The sequence below is a fragment of the Clarias gariepinus genome, chromosome 4 (genome assembly GCF_024256425.1).
Source record: "Clarias gariepinus isolate MV-2021 ecotype Netherlands chromosome 4, CGAR_prim_01v2, whole genome shotgun sequence".
NCBI lineage: Eukaryota > Metazoa > Chordata > Actinopteri > Siluriformes > Clariidae > Clarias > Clarias gariepinus.
In genome coordinates this window covers 30,289,308-30,309,085 of record NC_071103.1, presented here as the reverse complement: position 1 = coordinate 30,309,085, position 19,778 = coordinate 30,289,308, and the positions used below count along the sequence as shown (strand labels likewise).

At 39.3% G+C, this 19,778-nt stretch overlaps 1 protein-coding gene across 1 annotated transcript in view; it reads right to left on the bottom strand.

The window, feature by feature from the left end:
- The window catches only part of acvr2ba (activin A receptor type 2Ba), a 67,416-nt gene extending 51,906 nt beyond the window's left edge, over positions 1–15,510 (bottom strand). The window contains exon 1 of the mRNA XM_053493524.1: positions 15,015–15,510. Coding sequence (XP_053349499.1) covers positions 15,015–15,066 — 52 coding nt within the window. The 5' untranslated portion in view covers positions 15,067–15,510. The remainder of the gene's footprint in view (positions 1–15,014) is intronic.
- Positions 15,511–19,778: the final 4,268 nt, after the last annotated feature.

Below are 19,778 nucleotides of genomic sequence, written 5' to 3'. Positions count from 1 at the left end.
TTTGAAATGTGCGCCTGTTAATACCCTTGTGACTCAAAAAGGCATCAGTTGGCAAAACATTCTTTTTCCTCAAACCTGCCAAAATACACCCATCTCATTTTACAGTGAAAGCATTCATATACACACGCAACCTCAAGGTCACTGTACATAAATCCATCCTGGATACTTACAGTACTACATACTACTGTATAATAAGAAAATCTGACTGCTACTGGTTTTCATTTGTACAGCCAAAATTCTTATTTCCGTTCTATGAGAATGTAATGAACAGCTGCTTCCTCTGGAATGAGGATGAATGAATGCCATGATGACAATCACACCGTCCTATTCAGCTGGCGTGGAGAGGTACTGATGCACGATAACGTACAGACCCTCACGGCCCTTTTATTTCAAGAGACAACACACACATGCACAGACAAAAAAAAAAAAAAAAAGCAAGCTCTTCACTCCTCTTTACTTGATCGCCTCTGAAAACACTCAGCAGCTCGGCTCCACTCTGCCAGCGTTTGGCAGGCAGCCAGCAGGATACCAAAAAGGGTTTTTCCTTCTCTGCCTCTCCCCCTCATTCAGATGCTAACTCTGACACAAATCTATTTATAGCTGCTGGCAAAAGACCAACCACAAGCCAACCGCATAACCTCAGGCTCTGTGCAAGAAAAAAATAATAATGATAATTGAGGCTACATGGCACATGAACGAGAGAGAAAGGGAAAGACGGACAGAATGTAGAAGAAGGAATCTAACGATGGAAAGCAGGCATTTCACTGTGTGTAAAAATCCAGCTTCGGGAAGGAGACGTAATAAGGACAAGAGGAGTTTGTCAAAAGGAAAAAAAATTATATATATATATATATATACACACATACACACACACACACACACACATATATACTCCACTCCCATAGAGAAAAAAAATCCAATATGTTGTGAACTGTAGAAAACCCAGACAATGGAATTTCCCCTCCAAGTCTGAGGAGACGCCTTACTTAAGTGGGTCACAACTGAGTCTAGGACGTGCCGTCAACGCACCCCTTATTCCTTTTTTTTTTTTTTTTTTAATACACCGTACCCCGTGCATCCTCAGGTAGCTTTCAATGAAACACGTTTAATGTTTTAGTAAGCGTTATACGGAACCTGAGAAAGGACGGTAGCCAATTTAAACCAGAACTTAAAAGAAATCTTAAAAAGCTTTGTTTAAAAAATAAATAAATAAATAATAAATAAATAAATAAATCACCGCAACGAACAACTCAAAAGGAAAGTGCTCCGAGGGTTTAATGATCTCACAGCTAACCTAGATTTCAGACAGATAAAAGGTTTGACTCTTAAACAATAGGCTATGAAAGAACAGAAATTTGTTTCCCAGCTCTCTCATCACTAAATCGATAAAGAAACGACTTTGTTATACCGTATAAGAATAATAATCAGGCAAGTTAACAGGTCAGTTAGCTAACTTTATAAGTGTACTTTGAGGAATTCGCTAAGCTGTTAATCTCCCTGTAAATTAACTCCCTGGCTTACAAAATCTTATTATTAAAATTACAGCGAACCAAATTGTAAAGTGACACTTTTAAAACATTCAGAAGATAAAAATGAGATGTACACGACAGAGATGTACGCACTTGCGAAAGGGTAAGTCTTACCAAAATCAGGTGATCTAATTAACTAACATTCTACAGTATATGTGAATGACAACTGGGTAAATGTTCACTCCTCCAATGAACACAGTTACTGCTTCTGTTTTTTTTTATTTTTTTTTTTTATGTGGAACAATGTCTATACCCTAAATTTCCACCCGGCAATGTAAAACCTTTTACACAAACAGAATAAAATTATTGTCTCATGACTGAAATACATTCCTTCTTTGTATTAGTCAGGGTTTAAAGCAAGTAGATATTTTCCCCTATTGTGACCTCATATAAGCGGATACCCTCATTCAGCTAAAACAGGAGCTTGTAAGAACATATTATAGAAGAATACTGTACCTTCAGTATCAACACACACTCATTTTAACTTATTAAATTAATATTAAAGTACAGAAATTTTTTTAATCAACCTGATCATTAATTGCTAATTACAGATTTTTTTTAATGACAGTTATTACAAAGCAATAATAATGTCTACAATAAAATGAGCCAATATGGACTACAGTGCATGACGTCAAGTATAATGCCTGTTTTACCAATTCACTCAGTGAGTCATGAGCTATTCTTGGTTATTCCGTTTGATGACCCACAAATGCCTGAAATTTAGATAACTATGATATAACAGGAAAAAGAAGGAGAAAGAAAAAAAAAAAAAAAAAACTCAAGGTGAGATTTCTTGCAAACTGGCATGCTGAATTATCAGACAGAACAGTTCCCCTGAGGAAGGCCATATCTCAGGCAGAAAAAAGGTGATGGGGTTCAAGTGAAAAGAGACACAAAGATGTCCTGGCTTGTGGAGAAATTCCCAATATGAAGTGAATACTCCCACTTCATCCTCTTCTGTACATATCTGCAAGAAGCCTGTTGAGGGTTCTTTATGGCAGGTGGTCATAAAAACAAAGAGCCTTTGGACATTGTCTTTCTAATCTGACCATATCCTCACCAAGCCTCACTTCTTCTACTTGTAAAGCTCATGACTGAAAAAAGCTTTCTTTGCTAATTTTGTAATATTTTCAACCAACCCAGCATAGATAAGCATTAAATAAGAATAATAAGCATGAATTAGTTTTCTACGATTAAATTATTGAACATTACAATGATTTTTTTAAAACTGTTCAGTATCAGATAACCAAACAAAAGCTGTGCATTCCAGTGTAATAAAACTAGACATGGCTTATTTGTTGCTCAGGGATCAAGATGGTTCAGCGGTTACCTCTATTGTCTTACATTGTTGGCGTTTCGGCAGGGTTTGAATTTGGCTTTCAAGACTTGAGTGTATGGAGTTTGCATGTTCTCTCCATGCTTGTGGGTTTCCTCCAGGTACTCTAGATTTCTCCTACAAATGGTCCAAAGACTTGTTGTAGGCCAACTTGTGTTTCCAAATTGCCCATAGCGTGCAAGTTGGTTGTGAGAATGTGTGCGCACCTGTGCCCCTGGGGTTGGAACCCCATCCAAGGTGTACTTGCCTTGTGCCATGTACTCCGTGATACAGGCTCCAGGCTTCCCGCAATGCTACACAGGATAAACATTATGAAAAATGACAGAATGAATAATCGGTTAGCCTTGGTGGTGTGTAACATTCCCAGGTCTGGGCTACATCTTAATCCAAACTACATGGAGAAAAACTCAAATGGAAAAGGTGCAAGAATACAAGTCTAGAGGGCACACATTTCTCATTTGCTGATGTAAAGTGTCCTAAACTGGTGGAAACAATACAATCATGGCAAACCAGGTAATTCTTATTTCAAACCCAATATCAGCATTAATTAGTTATACTAATTATATAATATATACGTCAAGCGAACGTATTATTTAATACGTCAAGCAAAAATCCTTTTTTCCGGCGTAAAGGGGCAGTAATGCACCAAAGCAGCCACCCATAAATTTAAATGAAGACGCAGCATTACTCTCAGAAAACCGGAGTATTTTATGAAGTTGCAAGAGGTTTCTATTTTCTGCAAAAGCTTTGAAAGAAAGTCAATTTTTAAAGCATTAAACCTTTGTATGCTTACCTAAATAATTTAATGTGTGTGAATCGATTGTGATTCGAAAACTGACCCATTGATTCAATTAACTGAATCGACCAACAGAAGAATGACTGAATTGGATACTTGAATAAATCCTAGTAAATACACTGTTTACTGTAAATTATGCCTGAAATGTAAACATGTTTTCTACAAGTAAAAATGCCACAGCTTTTAATTTACCTCAACTTAAATAAATCCCACGCCATGTCTACTATATTTTGATGACAAGATTTTTCACTTTAAAAAAAAAAAACTTATGTTTCTGTATTTAACTCGTTTGACTAAAGAAAATATCCTTGAGCAGACATTAACGCACGTTAAAATGATTACTAAAATATTAGTACAAATTTCTTGCAAATAAGCTCTCCTTCTTAAGAGTTTTAATTTGAGTAACATAGAATTCATGAGATGGGAGCATATGCGCGGACTGACAAAGGCCTAGTGATGGCCTGCGACAGCTGGACATCGGGAACAAGACGGAGAGGTCACCAGAGGAGCCTGGGAGTCAAGATTACACACTGCATTCCTCCATCTGGAGCTGGGAGGGAATGGGACGAGCATCTGCCACATCTCCATCTCAAAATGTCTGAGTCCAAGCGGAAGAGAGGCAGTCTGAATAATGAAGTGACCTCACACAGCGATGAGGCCAACCAGCAACCTGTTCAAAAATTCTGCTTCACAATGCCGATGAACCACGGGTTCGTTATTATCAACTTCTCTTTGGTATTTACAAAAAGTCAAATATTCACTGTAAATAAAGATGTGTAGTAAACTAAAGCTTGAAATACAAGCCAAGATTTTAATGGTTAAAATCGCAATTGAATATTTTTTTGCTTTAAGCGGAGAAGGCAGAGTTCAGTACAACTCAAATATGTACAGAGGAATGCATGGATCAAAAGGTGGATGGATGGAAAATCTAGGTTTATTTTTCCTCTTTTATCACGCAGAGGAATTAAAATGTACAATCGAACAAAGGGACTTCGGGACTAGAATCACAGGGCTGTTATGAAGCGCCAGCGTTTTAATTACACATGCCTCAACAACAGAGCTGACTACTACAAGAAGATCTGAAATAACCGCAGATAGAGTGTGACTGAAAAAAAAAGTTCTTAGATACAAAAACAGATCAGATAACAAAACATGTCAGAGTACATATATTATATTTAATCTTTTTTTCTTTTCTTTTTTTAGTGAGAACTTCAGCCTTTCCTAAAGTGGAACACAATATATTGCATTTTCTCTCTCTCTCGCTCTCCGTTTTTTTTCCACCACAGAAAAACATGCAGGTCAATGAGACATGCTGTCAATGTAGAGGAAATGTCCAGCAGTCCCCAACCTCGTTCCCATCCCCCATTGATGTGGTGCAGACACAAAAGCCAAGGGAGCCTCTGCAGGGGCCCAGCCTCCTCCATCAGACAGGGCCCCAGCCTTGGAAACAAATGGGAAGCAAACACACACACACACACACCCACAAGAGCAGTGCCTGAGAGCCATCAGTCTGGTGGTGAAAAGACCTCAGTGAAACCCAACCCCCCTTTTTCCTTTGCTGTTCTTTCCAGGCAAGAAAGAAACACATACGCCAAAACTAGGTCCACGCCGGACGACGCACAGGCAGAGGGGCCTCTGCGGTCGGCGATCAGCCTAGTGTCAATAGCTGTCTGCTCGGATTGGCCTGAAGGCAGACGATTTCATTAGGAATAGTGTTAACCATAACTGAAATTCCCTTCGGCTTGGCGAGTTATTATTCAAATGGGGCTCCAAACTCAGGTACTATTTATGCAGTGCATTAAAAAAGAAACAATTATTACTAACCAGAACAAATGCTATGCAACATCAACAACTGCACAAAGCATGGCATGGTTCCACTCGAGCTGCGGCTAATCTCCTCCCTCGGCATGCTCGCGAGGACTTCGAGAGCTGCCAGTGGAGTGCGATGTGGCCCGTGCCAGATAAGGCCTGTGGAATATCATTGTTTATGCACTGCATTCCAGGCATGCGGCTTAGCCCCAGATAAGCGTTATCGGCGAAGCAAATAAACACAAGGGTGAGAACAGTGTGCCATCTCAGCAGCATGCAACAGCCCCGTGAGAAGCTTTACCCCCCACCTTCCCCCTCAAACATAGCTGTCGCATTTGGGAAACCGACAGCGCTTAGTAGAAAAGAAGTCGCCGCCACAGGAAGTTGTTCGATGTTTGGCAACCAAGGTGATATTACCAAAGTTTCAGTCCCACCTGGTTAAAAAGCAGAACGCGGAAAACAGCATTCAAATGTGAGAAATATTGTTTGTGGTTTTTCACAATCATTATCTTAAATATAGCTGAATTTAATTTTTTTTTCCATCCATGTAGCTTTTTTTATTTTAAAAGAATTATCTCGCTATAACTAGTGACACTTCAAAGCAAATGATCAAGTAAAGAATCATGCAAATACTTAATTGTTGTTTTAGGCATGCGCTAGCTAACAAAGGCATTGATGAAAATAAAATAAAATAAAAATACAGGGTGATTCACTTAAAAGAGGCCCCAAATGTTTTGTAATAACTCTCTTTAGGACAAAGCAACCTCAATAAAACAATGGACACTGCCCTCCTCGGTATATGGAGCTTCAAACACGACAGGATGCCCCAAAGCCGGACTAATGTGGTAGGTGCCATAGCCATTATGAGAAGAGAGTCAAATACTGTCACTGGTCCTATGACTTTCAGGAACATGAATCGCCGCGTCAAAATGTTTCTGGCAGAAAACGGAAATCACTTCCAGCATTGCAATCAATTACAAAAACGTCGAGGTATGTAGTGTTTTTTTATGGTTCTGATTGCTTTATTATAGCGAGATTTATTACAGAATATTTGGGGCCTCTTTCGAGTGAATCACCCCATATGTTTGTTTTTTTTTAATAAACTTTAGTAAAGAGTTTAATTTTAGAAACTCAGATTCTGATTGGTCAACAAGTGAGAAATACAGCCACTGATTGGTTGACTGGTTCAAATCATTGACAGGTATTAAATTAAACACACTGTGTTTTTGGACACCATCCTTATGAGGCATTCCACTTACCAGACAGTTTACATAACTATTGCTCTGTGCAGGTTTCCAGCAATTAGACTTAATTGGAAAAACAAAACAAAAAGTGCAGGTATATCAGTAGAACATGAGGCAAGCTACAGCTGATTCAGAACTACATGGCTTACAACGTGGTTATTATTAACAGGACAACAAAATTCTATACTCATACCAACAAAACAGGCACAACACAATTCTCTGAAGTGAAGAGACAACCAATTTAGACTTACTGCATGGGCAATGGGCTACAAAGCCTTCAAAAACACACAAAAAAAAACAAAGCAAACTGTGGCAAAGGTAGCAAAAATATCCCTTTTCTACAAATACCGCACTCATTAAAAATAACTGTTGATCAGCCTTTATACTGAAGCCTGTTTCTTTTTTTTTGCAACACTTTAGATAATACGTTCATTACAGAGATGGATAAAACGTAACTCAAGTTTCCTCGTCAAAAGTCCACCCTGTTTAAAAAGCCATTAGCACATCATTAGTGCAAGCATGGTGCAAGCAATTAGTGCAAGTCAATTGGTTTAGTCTATTGCCAGGCTGGATGAGGAACTTTATTTGAAATGACTCAACTTCCAGATAACCTCACCTGCACAACTGAGAATCTTTCCAGACATATTGAGAAAAACATTGACCTTTTAAAAAACTTTGTCGCTTCACATCCTATATGCCCATCCAATGGTTTATCCTTTAAGCATAGTTTACTCAAGACCTCAACCAAGTCGAGCTAACTGAAAGTGACGTGTGGTGTTCTAGACAAGCCACAGGGAAATTCTGTCGGAATGCAGAGTATTTCTTCACCACTTATCAAATTAGGTCTCACGTGGAATGTGGCTTTTGAGGGAACTGCAACTAATTATGATGGAAGCCATGAAATAAATAACAGATGGATTGCACATTACATTGCATTTCGGGCTGTGTGTTCTACACAAACAGACCACTGCATCTCACTGCAATGTCTGCTTAACATAAACAGCTCAATCTCAAGTCTTTACTAAGCATGAAATGGAAAACAAAGAGGTGGTTTGAGGGTTCTGTCACTTCTCTTAATAAAATAATTATAATAATAAAAAAAATGCACTTCAGCAGATGTCATTTTCATTTACCGCTACTAGATTATGGGAATAATGTCGCAAAAATTTCGGATTCTCAAAATTAGCATTTTTTTTGGTGGGTTATAATATAATAACATTTTCTTGCTTAATCATGTTTGTATAGTGGCTAAAATGAAATAAAATCCAGTTCATCATAATGACGGTCACTTCAGGCTGGTAATGCGAATTTGGCCTTAGTCTAGTAGTGAGGATGTGAGTCCGAATCTGATCATGACCAGGAGTCTAAAGTAAATTTGACACAGAAACTATGGTCTAAATCCCCTAAAGAAGACCCCATAGACATGCAACATGCTTGCTTTTGGTAAAATCACACTACACCTACCGATTCAGCATAAAGTCGATTAAGAATGTGCTTTCAAAAAGCATGCTGGCATTTCAGAGAGGCGTTACGCGTAAAACAACCACATCTGAATCTAGTACAGCGTATAACATGCATGTTGGAAATGCCCAGCAAACATTAGCCTTCAAAACACTAATGGTGTATGAACTGAGTAATGTGGTGCTTTTGCTAGCTGTGTACCTTTTACATAAACATCAAGGCGTTATGAAGGCACAACAGTCCTGCCTTGAACAAGGGTGTGTAAAAAGGGTGACTGTGAGACTCCCAGGAAGGAAGGAAGACTTGTTCCCAACAACATTAGTTGTTAAGAACAAGTTATTGTTCTTGTTTTATTTTTTTTTTCTTGCTTTGTTTAACTTGTATAAGAGCTGGACTTAAGAGCTCTGCTTCCACAGACAAAAAAAAAAATCTAAAATACATTATTATTGTGCTTATGCAGATATAAAGGGCACAGCTGGGTCATGTTTTGGACAACATTTATTACATTCTGGTCCTTTCATGCTTTTATAGTAATGAATAATATCTACAAAACAGAATCACGTGTTTTAAATGAATGCTATAGTTCAGTTTTAGGTAGACACAAAAGTACATAACACTTCCAAAAAACTTTTTCACTTTATCTCATGCTGAATGTCTGTCAAAACAAGTGATGAATTCACTTTTGCACCCAATGAGCTGTCTTTTGCCAGAAACGCTTTAACACCACAATATTAAGGGTCTCTCAGATGGAATTTAGCAGTTCAGCTCCACCATGAGCTTCTTTACACAAACTTAGGAACAAGTATTGAAATTCTATTCTTTAGTCCTTAACCTTGTATATACAAAAAAAAAATTGAAAGCAAAGAAAATTCCAGCTTAACCAGAAAATAACCTCTTTAATAATAACTTTACACAGTGGTCACATGAAAATCAAAGAAACGAGTCGCGTCTTTGTGATAACCTTCAAAAGAGATCGTCAGACTGCAGTAACTTAATTAATTAAACCATTCTCTAGCTTGACAAACGCCTGATTAATCATTCTAAACATTTAGCCGCTCTTGATTAGAATCTGGAAATGGTTCCAATAAAGAGCATATGAATGTCATATCTGTGCTGAAGATCTTGTTTTTAACACTCATATTTACACTTTATGTTTTTTTATATAAAGCAATATGAAGATCGCATAAAGCGATATAAAGCTGTGAAGCTAAGAATAAGTTAAAATTAATGTTCTAATATTCATATAAATAAGTAAAATAAGTTTTGTAAGACATTTTGCTAGATTAAAAAGAAGAAGTACATCTGTGAATCAACTCAGACTGTTCATCTGATTAGATTTGGGGGCGCTAACAGTTTTTAAAATTAGATTTGATTCAACAGTTTATGGTCTAGTTTGTCTGAAGCAACTATTTTTTATACAGATTTGAGTGTTAAAACCTACTAAAATATCTAATCATTAAAATACTATGCAACTTGCGTTGTTTGTTCAAGTTAGGTCTCAATTTTTTTCCTGTCCCACACCAGTCCAGTAGAAGACAATTGCACCAAATGGCGAAAAACTCAAAAAAAAAATTTATTTGAGACTTCCGTGAGAACATGTGAATCTTTTTTTTTGCAAAAGCTATGATATATTTAAGAAATGTGTAAATTAATGGGTCAGTTTTTCACAAGTTTTAATTGTTTAGATAAAATTAAAAATATTAAATGGTCAACAAAAAACTATGTGTAAAACACTGACCCATTGATTTATCTCTCAAAACCACCATCATAAGATTTATTCAACTGCTTAATTGATTCAATTGCAAAGCTTTACCTAAAATATCAATTCTATCCTACTGCTCATTCGACTAGGGTTACAGTTTAAAGAGTTCACAGTTGATATCCTGGTCTAAAAATATTATGGCATAATACAGTATCAATTAGCTATGGGAGAAAATTGATTCGGTGATATACAGTATTGTGTTTCTTTAGTGTGAAAATGTATGCATCTTCACATACTCCAGGTAGGAAGCTGGGGTCAGCACGCAGGGTCAACCATGATAGAGCACCACTGGAGCCGACAGAGTTAAGCGCCTTGCAGGATGACCCAACAGTGGCAACCTGGTGGTGGCTGGGGCTTAAACCGCCGACCTTCTTATCAGTAACCCAGAGCCTTAACCAGCTGAGCTACCATAATCCCACAGGTGGTGCGCTCTAAACTATTCACACCTTGGCATGCAACCCAGCATACTGCGTTTTAGAAGTCAATTAAGATTGTTTAAAATTGTAATAAAACACATATTGAATCGGGATAGCTATAAAAGTGAGATACTAACAGAAGCGCAGTACAAATCAAATCATGATAATATCGTATCATTGTAATATGGTGATTTCCATCTTTATCATCAATCAACCATTTAAGGATACACAAAGTGACGCGGCACTCACTCGCTCATCGTCTACACCGCTTTATCCTGTATTCAGGGTAGGGGGGGGCCTGAAACCGCTCCATGACAATTTATTCGCACCACCACCAATTCAGCCCAGGGTACTGTTCTGTGCTACGTTTTCAGAGTGGAGTGCATTGCGTCATGTTTGTTACTTTTCAGTGTTAGTTTTAGTTCATTTATCGCAAGAATATATGTTGTATGTAGCACTTTGGTCCTGGAGGAACACCCTTTTGTTTTATTGTATTGAACTGCATATGGTTGGAACAACAATAAAAGCCCAGATAACTTGGCCTGAACGTTAAACTGATAGTTGTTGTGTTCTAGTTCTATCATATTCTTGTCTTTTTACCCAGAGCCATTATGTATGATAAAGTTCAATACATGCTAGATCTGCTAGAACAGGGAGAAATGTGAGGCGATTACATCAGAAGCTGGTTTTATGGTGAAAGTGTTTCAGTGCAGTCCATGCAGCAATAAAACAAAGGTTGTTTTAGTATGATTGGGGGACATCCAGAGAGAGGAGTGTGTAATATTTTTGAGGAGGTGTAGTCACAGGGCACAAAAAGGGATCGATACTACTGAAGTAAGCAACATGAGTAAAAGAAAAAAGGGGGGGGGGGGAGGTATACAGTAGTAGAGAGAAATGGATTTTAATCAATCAGTAATTTGGGAAAGTCAGCGCTGAAGTAATTATATGATCATACACCGTGGCAAAACGCAATAACACATCCTTACACCTAATAATAAAAATTGTGTCAAATACTGCTATTAGATGTACATAAATCGTTTTTTTTTTTATTACTGAATATTGCTACTAAATGTCTTCAGTCCGTTTTTCAAGCGTTAAAATGACGAGCGCATAATACCGATAAAAACGTTGTATTAAAAAGCAGCATAACCTGCTGTACAGCTGCTCCGTTAGATGCTGGCGAAGTAACGCTTATTGCTTTTCACAGGCTGTTTATATGAGGTGCTTACAGCTCAGTCGGGGAAGTAAACCAGATCAGACCCTTGTTACATAACCTCTGTACCTTGCCATAATGCTTTAATTTAAACGGTTGTAAATTACGGATTTTCTTACACGCTGCTCCTTTTGTGTGAAATGTGAACACGTATCGTGCTCTAGAACTGTCCCCGTCAAGGCGTTTTCTACATAATGCACTACAGCGTACGATCATATATGTACTGTCTCTTTAAATTCTTGAAGCTACCCATCCCCCATTTCACTCAGTGTCCCCCCATGATCCTAGCTCCCTCTGTAACCCTCCCTCTCTCCGTCCCCTCCCCCTCGATTCAACCATGTACCACAGAATCTCTCCATGACAGACCAAATCAAACAAATAAAGCTATAACGCTGGAAAGAAGCCAGCACCGTGATGTGCTCTCTCATTTTATTTCTCTGGTGTACTCAGCTAAATGATGGCTGTTTCAGCTCATTTTGCATCTTCAGAGTTACTCTTAAAGGCCCCCCCTCACAACACACTCCAACACACATGTCCCCTCCTCCGTGTGGCTGAGAAACTGGAAAAGCACCGTGCAAACATATAAACATGCATCGATGTGGCACAGGTTCACGAGGGAATTGTGCTGCATGACCTTGTATATGTTCTTTCAAGCCCACTTAATAGTATACATATAAGAAATGCAAAAAAAAATAAATAAGAAGCCTACACACCTATACGTACATGGACTATGCACACAGTCACGGCCACCCCCTCTCTCACACAAACACACAAAATGGCTGGATATACCCTTCAATGACTCCGTGCTCCAACTTAAGCCTAAACAAGACTCTGGTTCATGGGTAAAGAAAGACCAACACTAACAATAGCAGCAGAATCATAGACCATCCAGGCTGACCAGGCAAAAAGGCCTTCTTTGTTTCCTGCAAGGGACTTGTGTTTAAAAAGGTACACACACACACACACACACATACCCCAACCCCCTTCCCTTTAGTCAGGGAGCCTTGGAATGCAGTCAGCAAAGCCCATTACACAATGCAGGCAGCAGCCAAAACATCAAGTTTTATGAGCCTCTCAAAGTAATGCAAAAATCATTTATAATTCCGGCATTGATGACCTGAAAACGATCGAGAAACACTGACGGGATTTGCCGTCAACAACCCAGCCCTTGCACTGCCACCATGCTTGACAATATCACAGGCAACAATCCACCTGAACACACCTGGAAAATGAACACAGGTGAACTACACAGAAATACTGTGAAAAACTCTCTGAACCGTTTCTCTCTCTTTTTTTTTTAAAGCTTAGAGCATAAAAAGAAAAGCTGAAGATAAGGTTAATGAAAATTAAATGAAAGCTTCCAAACACACAGAAAAATCTAAATCATATTTATAACTAATAAAAAAAAGAATGAAAAAAAAGCACAAAGAACTTTCTCAATACCTTTTTTAATACCACTAACTGAATTGTTTGATGGTACATTTGCTCATTTTATTTTCTGCCTAGCGCTTTAATTATGTTATTAGAACTTGACTGATTTGAGATATTAAGTTATAAAATACTCCCACACCGACTCGTCTGTTATCCGTGTCACATTCTCCAGATTCAGATTTTCTTCTTACGTCTACTGCAAAGTGTCAGGAAATACGGCAGTACTGGGTGATTTTTTTTTCCCCTGTGGTTTTTACCTTTGCACAACTTGGAATGACTTCGCTCAAGCACTTAGAATGTCCTTGAAAAAAATAAACCGCTGATCATACCTCTCCAACGCTAAGAGTTTGCTCCTCGTGAAAATTACTTTCTCGAGTTGAACCAAAGTATCTTTTCCTATACACACATACACACTTTTAGCAAAATACTTTAAATTGGACACCTATTTGCCTTGCCTTTATACTAGGCAAATACAGCTTTCTATCAAAGGGTCATCTATTTCAAGATCATAATTGCAGCGCTCCAACATAACAGGTTACAAAACAAGGAATGCACAACGAAGACCACAGTGTCAGTGCATGGGGAGTAATCATGGTGCTCAGTTCATAGGAGCAGATAGTCTGCAAACAAACCCTAACACAATAACGTAATAACCATTAACAATATTTGTTGGACCGTGTGGTAGAAAACAAAAAGACCAGACAGAAACCTAACCTGGCTCCACATTAGCAGTAGTCATGGTTCTCAGATTCTCTATCTGGCAACACTGCGATATAAATCTGTATACATGTAATCCATCCTGAACATTTGGCAGTACAATATTTTTGCTATATTATTCGGCACAGCTGCATGCGGTTTGGAACACAGCCCTTATCTGCTATCACTACTATTTTATCATGCTTAAAGCAAGTGTTGGAATTAGGACTGGATGCTTCTTTTTGGAAAAAAAAAAAAAAAAGTAGCTTAATGAACAGGAACATAGGTAACACACTTCTATAAGAATACACAGAATAAACAGCAACAAAGCAAAGGGCAACCCTCACTTCCACACTCACTCTCTCTCTCTCTCACACACACACACACACACACACACACACACAACATAAACATGTGAGAAAATGCACAACAAAAACAGTCAGCAATGCAATTAAACATTTTATTATAAAACCATACTGGAAATTTCATGGAGACAAATGTCATGTAAGCCCATTACACTTTCACATAAAGAAAGCAGATATGAAAGACATATTTAACTTATTTTTAAGCATGCAAAAGCTACTTGGCTCAGTTTCCAAAATAAATAGTACAAAGTGACTCATGGTCGAGCATGCATGAGTGTGTTTCAAGGCTCTGATTCGCACGTGCTGCAATTAACCATTAAGTCCTTCCCTGATTATGTACAATCACAGCTTAATACTTAGAAGGCTGGGGAGAAACATAAACGTAAGTAGCATTACACAGACCGACTATTAGACTAGATAGACTAACAGTAATGTGCAATTAGCCATAAGATTGCATTGCATTACTGTTTTTCTGTAATATATTAAGTCTGTTTTGTGCAATAAGAAAGTGGGCAATTTGGGATCCAGTTCAACTAAAAAAAAAAAAAAAATGCACAAGCCCACATGGTCAGTAATGGAAGGACGATTTATTGTTAACCTATTTCTACATGCACACACACACACACACAGCCCTAAGCACACAGGCTCATTTACTTTATCACACTCTGCAGAGACCAGATTGAGCAACTCATTGATCCGCTCTGTGTCACGCTTGATCACGCTTTTATAAACTGACAGCGACATAAGGGGGTTATAGCGCAAGGGCACATTTGGCACGAATGTAAACTGTTCAATAAAGCCCTGCACTGAGAAAGCACTGACGTGCACCAAACACGAAAATCTAATTTGTAACCCCGATAAGATACACCTCTGCGCTACATCACTTGTTTGGAACCAGTATGCATGCATGTCTGTGTGCAAACAAATAAGGTAGGGGGGAAGAATGCATGACTTACCTGCACCAAAAGTTCCCAAAAGAAGTGCAAAAGTCAGCCAGGAAGCGGTCATATTCCTCTTATTGAAAAAGCAGCGCAGCGGATTTTGCCCTTTTTAATCTCCCCTCCGTTTGGAACATTTAAACACTGACCAGAGCGGCCAAAAACACACATACACACTAAGACAAAGACACACACAAACACACACACACACACACGGCGAGCACAGAGCCCAAAGCGGCCTGCCTGCCTGCCTGCCTGGACACCGTGCGCGAGCCCAAAGAAGCAGCAGCGCACGAGCTCGCTCGCGGTTAACTTCAGAGCACGGACACATCCATGGGGAGCACGCGCGACTCACGCGCACACAAAGCAGTCTACCGAGAGGGAAAAATGGAAAGAAAGAAAACAGGGAGGGGAAAAAAAAGAAATAAAGAAGCGACGCGCTTGCTGACGCTCTCCGCTCGGTCTGTGTGCTTCTCTTCCCCGTGCTGACGGACGCGGTCCCGTGTTGACATGCGGAGAAACTGAACTGAGTCCAAAATGGCTTCTGCTGCTGCGGGGAGAGCGGAGCGGCGCCGAGCCAGTGGGAAAGACCCGGATGTTCCAATACAAAGCGGAGCGGGGGAGGGCGATATGTGAGAGAGAGAGAGAGAGAGAGAGATGCAATGAAAGACTAAGAGCCCGCAGGGAGATGGCGATATGGATTATATAGGATGCCTTTATATCCTCATTGGGTCCTAATGCAAGCCTGTTAAATGTCCTCCAGTATAGACCAGCATTAACCTGTGTCCATTCATCCCCAAATAACATGAACCATTAGTGGGATCTAAAAGAGAAGAGTAGTGTTAACTATTAACCTTATTGATATCTGTTTACAGGTGTGTGTGAAGGGGAGTCGCCTCCAGGGTTATGGGTTCGAATCTCGTCTCCAGTGAACATCTCACTTGGACTTCGTATTCAGATTGCGGGTTTGATTCTCTTCTCTGAAGACATCTCACATGGACTTCAAATTCAGATTGAGAGTTTAAAACTCATATATGTCTGACATCTCACACTGACATCAAATTCAGGTTGTGGGTTCAAATCTCATCCATGGGGGACATTTCACATGCACGTCAAATTCAGCTTGCTGGTTCGAATCTCATCTCCTGGGGACATCTTACATGACTTCAAATTCAGGTTGTGGGTTTAAATCTCATATTTAGTGGAAATCTCTCACGCACTTCAAATTCAGGTTGCAGGTTTGAATCTTGACAACGGTGGACATCTCACATGGACTTCAAGCCCAGGTTGCGGGTTAGAACTTGGACATCTCCAATGGACATCTCGAGTGGACTTCAACTTCAAACTGCAGTTTCGAATCCCATCTCTGTCTGACATTTCACATGGAGTTCGAATTCAAATTGCAGATTTAAATTTTACATGGAATTCTCACATAGACTCATATTTCAGGCTTCAGGTTTGAATCCCGTAGACATCTGACATGGACTTTGAATTCAAGTTGTGGTTTCAAATTTCATCTCCAGTGGACATCTCACATGGACTTCTAATTCAGGTTGTGGGTTCAAATCTCACGAGACAAGATTCTATGAGACGAGATACTGAAAACAATTACCATGGTTAAAAGCCATATAAAAATAAAATATTGAGATTCCCATCTCCAGTGGTCATCTCACATGGACTTCAAATTTAGGTTGTGGGTTTGAATCTCATCCCTGATGAACATCTCACATGGATTTTAAATTTAAATTAAAAATTCAATTTGAATATAAAGTCTATGTAAGATATTAACCAGAGGAGATGAGATTTGAACCCACAACCCTGGAGGCAACACACCCATACACAAACACACACACATATACACAAACACCAATAATGTTAATAATATTCTTCCATCTCACATGTACTTTGTTTGTTCCCTCTGTGCTTTGGGGATTACTCCAAGTGCGCTGGTTTTCTCTCACAGTCAAAGCACATGCAGTGTAAACTAATCCTACTTATTTTGGCACTCCTGAGTTACTAGTGATCATGACTCCCTCTGCTCTCTGAAACTGCCTGATCTGATCCATCCTTGTGCCTTGTCCAGTCCTCACTGCTGCTGAGGATGACCCCATATGCTTATAAATAAATGTGATACTACCGGAGAAAAGTTCTACTTAAAATCCAAGAATATGGCTTATATGGCTTTGGACTGCATTTCATACCAATAGTTTAACTATAAAGACAGTATAGAGGTGTAGTGGTTAGCAGCGTTTGCCACTCATGCTCGAGAATTCGATCGCTGCCTCGAGTTTCTGTGTGTGGAGTTTGCATGTTCTTGCCGTGCTAGGTGGGTTTCCTTCACATACCCAAGTGTCCATCAGTAAACGTTTGGTTACTTCAAAAAAGTGGTTTCTCTCCCTATTTCAAAAGGTTCTTTCTTATGTCATCTCAGGGAGTTTTCCCTCGCTACCAGCATCCTTCTTATTAGGGATAAATTAATAAAGCAATATATTTCTAAATCCTTACATTTCTGAAATGTTTAAATGGATTGTATATCCAAAGTTATTTTCCTTCCGTAAGGCTGCTTTGTGACAGTGTCCACAAATATAGCCCCCTACCTATCTGCAACCCTTAACTGGATAAGCAGTGTAGACAGTGAAAGAAAGTCATATGTTGCAGTAGCAATACAAACTGTCAAGTCAAGTTTTTATCATTATTATTTTTCATTTTTATTGTCATTCCTCTATAATAACCTGTATGCATCGAAATGAAATGTGGCTTCCTCAGGACCATGTTTTAACACATGGCAATACAACACACAGTACTACATAAAGTAGACACACATGACAGTGTGAGAAGACAAGAAATATACGGGACAATAAATACGCAGGACAGTGCACATCAACTAGACAGGACGAGAAAACAATTCTAGTGCAAACATTGTCTGTAAACTATGATAGCAATAATGACTTGTAGTAGCAATAGTAAAAGAGTTAACAATAAAAGTCTCCATTATAAAGTGCTGGTATGCAATGATAGATATACACTGCTAGGTTTTGATTAGTCCAGGTGAGTGCTGGGAGGCGACAGCATGTTGAGTTTTTTGACTACCTCAGGGAAGAAGCTGTCACAGAGTCCTGTGGTGGCGGTGGTGGCACGGATGCTCTAGTACCTTCTGCCAGATGGTAGAAGGTGAAAATTCCTTGAGAGAGGTCAAAGGAGTCATCTGCAATGGTTGCTTTGCTGTTGTAAATCAAAACTGTAATGTTCACTCCCTCTCACTCATTGCCTATACCACTTTATCCTGTATTCAGGGTACCAGGAGACTTATGGCACAAGGCGGGGTGCACCCTGGACAGCCTAATCTGCAGGTCTGTGGGAGGAAACCAGAGTACCCAGAGGAAACCGACCAAGCACGGGGAGAACATGCAAACTTCATGCACACAGGGATGGGAATCGAACCCGGCCGGGAATCAAACCCAGACCCTGGAGGTGCAAGGGCGACCACTACACCACCGTGCCACCAACTAAAATGTGACTTCGTCACATTTTTGAACCTGTGATTCTTTAAAACATCCAACATATTATTTCTTGTACAATCAGTAAAGACATCATTTGTCAGGGTCACAATAAAATTGGACCCTATATCCAGAGCAGAGAGTATAAGGCACACCTAAGAGTCAAACTACTCAGGGGCATGTGGACGCATGGAACACATGCGGAAGTCCATGCTGACAGTAAGCCGAGCTCAGGATCCGACTTAGGATCAAATGATTTCATCTGCACCAATAAATAATTATCATTATCATCGGCAGTAATCTATTAAACCATGAAGTAAAGTCATAGTACCCACTAACAAGAAATAAATAACCCCAGTAGTGCAGCGCCTATACATTATGATGTTATTGGCATATTGATTCATCACTTATAACCATGCAAAGGAAAATAAGTATTTTAAATGCATTACGCTTAGCATATTTTTTTTATTTGTTTCTGAGAAGAACAGGTTGTCCATAGAGGTTTAATGTAATAAAAGTTGATTTAAGAATAACCTCAGCATATGGCAGTGTAACTAACACACTGCAATTATTTTTACAGCCAAGCTCAGAAAACAAATGCTTCTCTTTTGGCAGTCGATGACTCGCAGTGGGGGAAAAAAAACTAAGCAAGTTTATGGGAGTAAAAATGTTCACAACTATCTACTGTATGAATATACTGTATGGTTAATATGATTTCTTATACTGTATAGCTAAGCTATATGCCAAAAAAAGGAAAAGATAACCTACAATAATGCCTTTTCTCAGTAGTAGCTCGGGCAGAAGCTCCCGGTTATTCCTCACTATGACAGCAGCAACATTAGAGTAACCATTTCCAAACCGATACTGCCTCTCTAAGAGTAAGTAATGAACGCTTGTGTGCCTGCTCCAACCACAAAATCTGTTAACTAGGTCTGCCAAAGAGTACTTAGCCAAATAAAAATATATGACAACTTGAGTAAAGCCATTAAATCGTCAACATTATTCAACACAAAGCTAACAGTAAGACTGATATTTCTTTTTTGGCTGCCGTTCCAGCCTCTGCTGCTTTTAGACAGAGAAAAGTGATGGCAGCATTGATCGTAGACCTCCGAGTCGAGAGCCGGGGACTGGTAATCACTGGAGACTGTGTATGAGATGGCTGAGTAGAGAGCGAGGTGAAATAGTGTGCACTTTTCTACACAGCATGTATCACAGGCCTTGTGATGATGGGAACCGCATGGCCCTATATGACAATTTCACATGCACATCGCTACAAGTGATATTG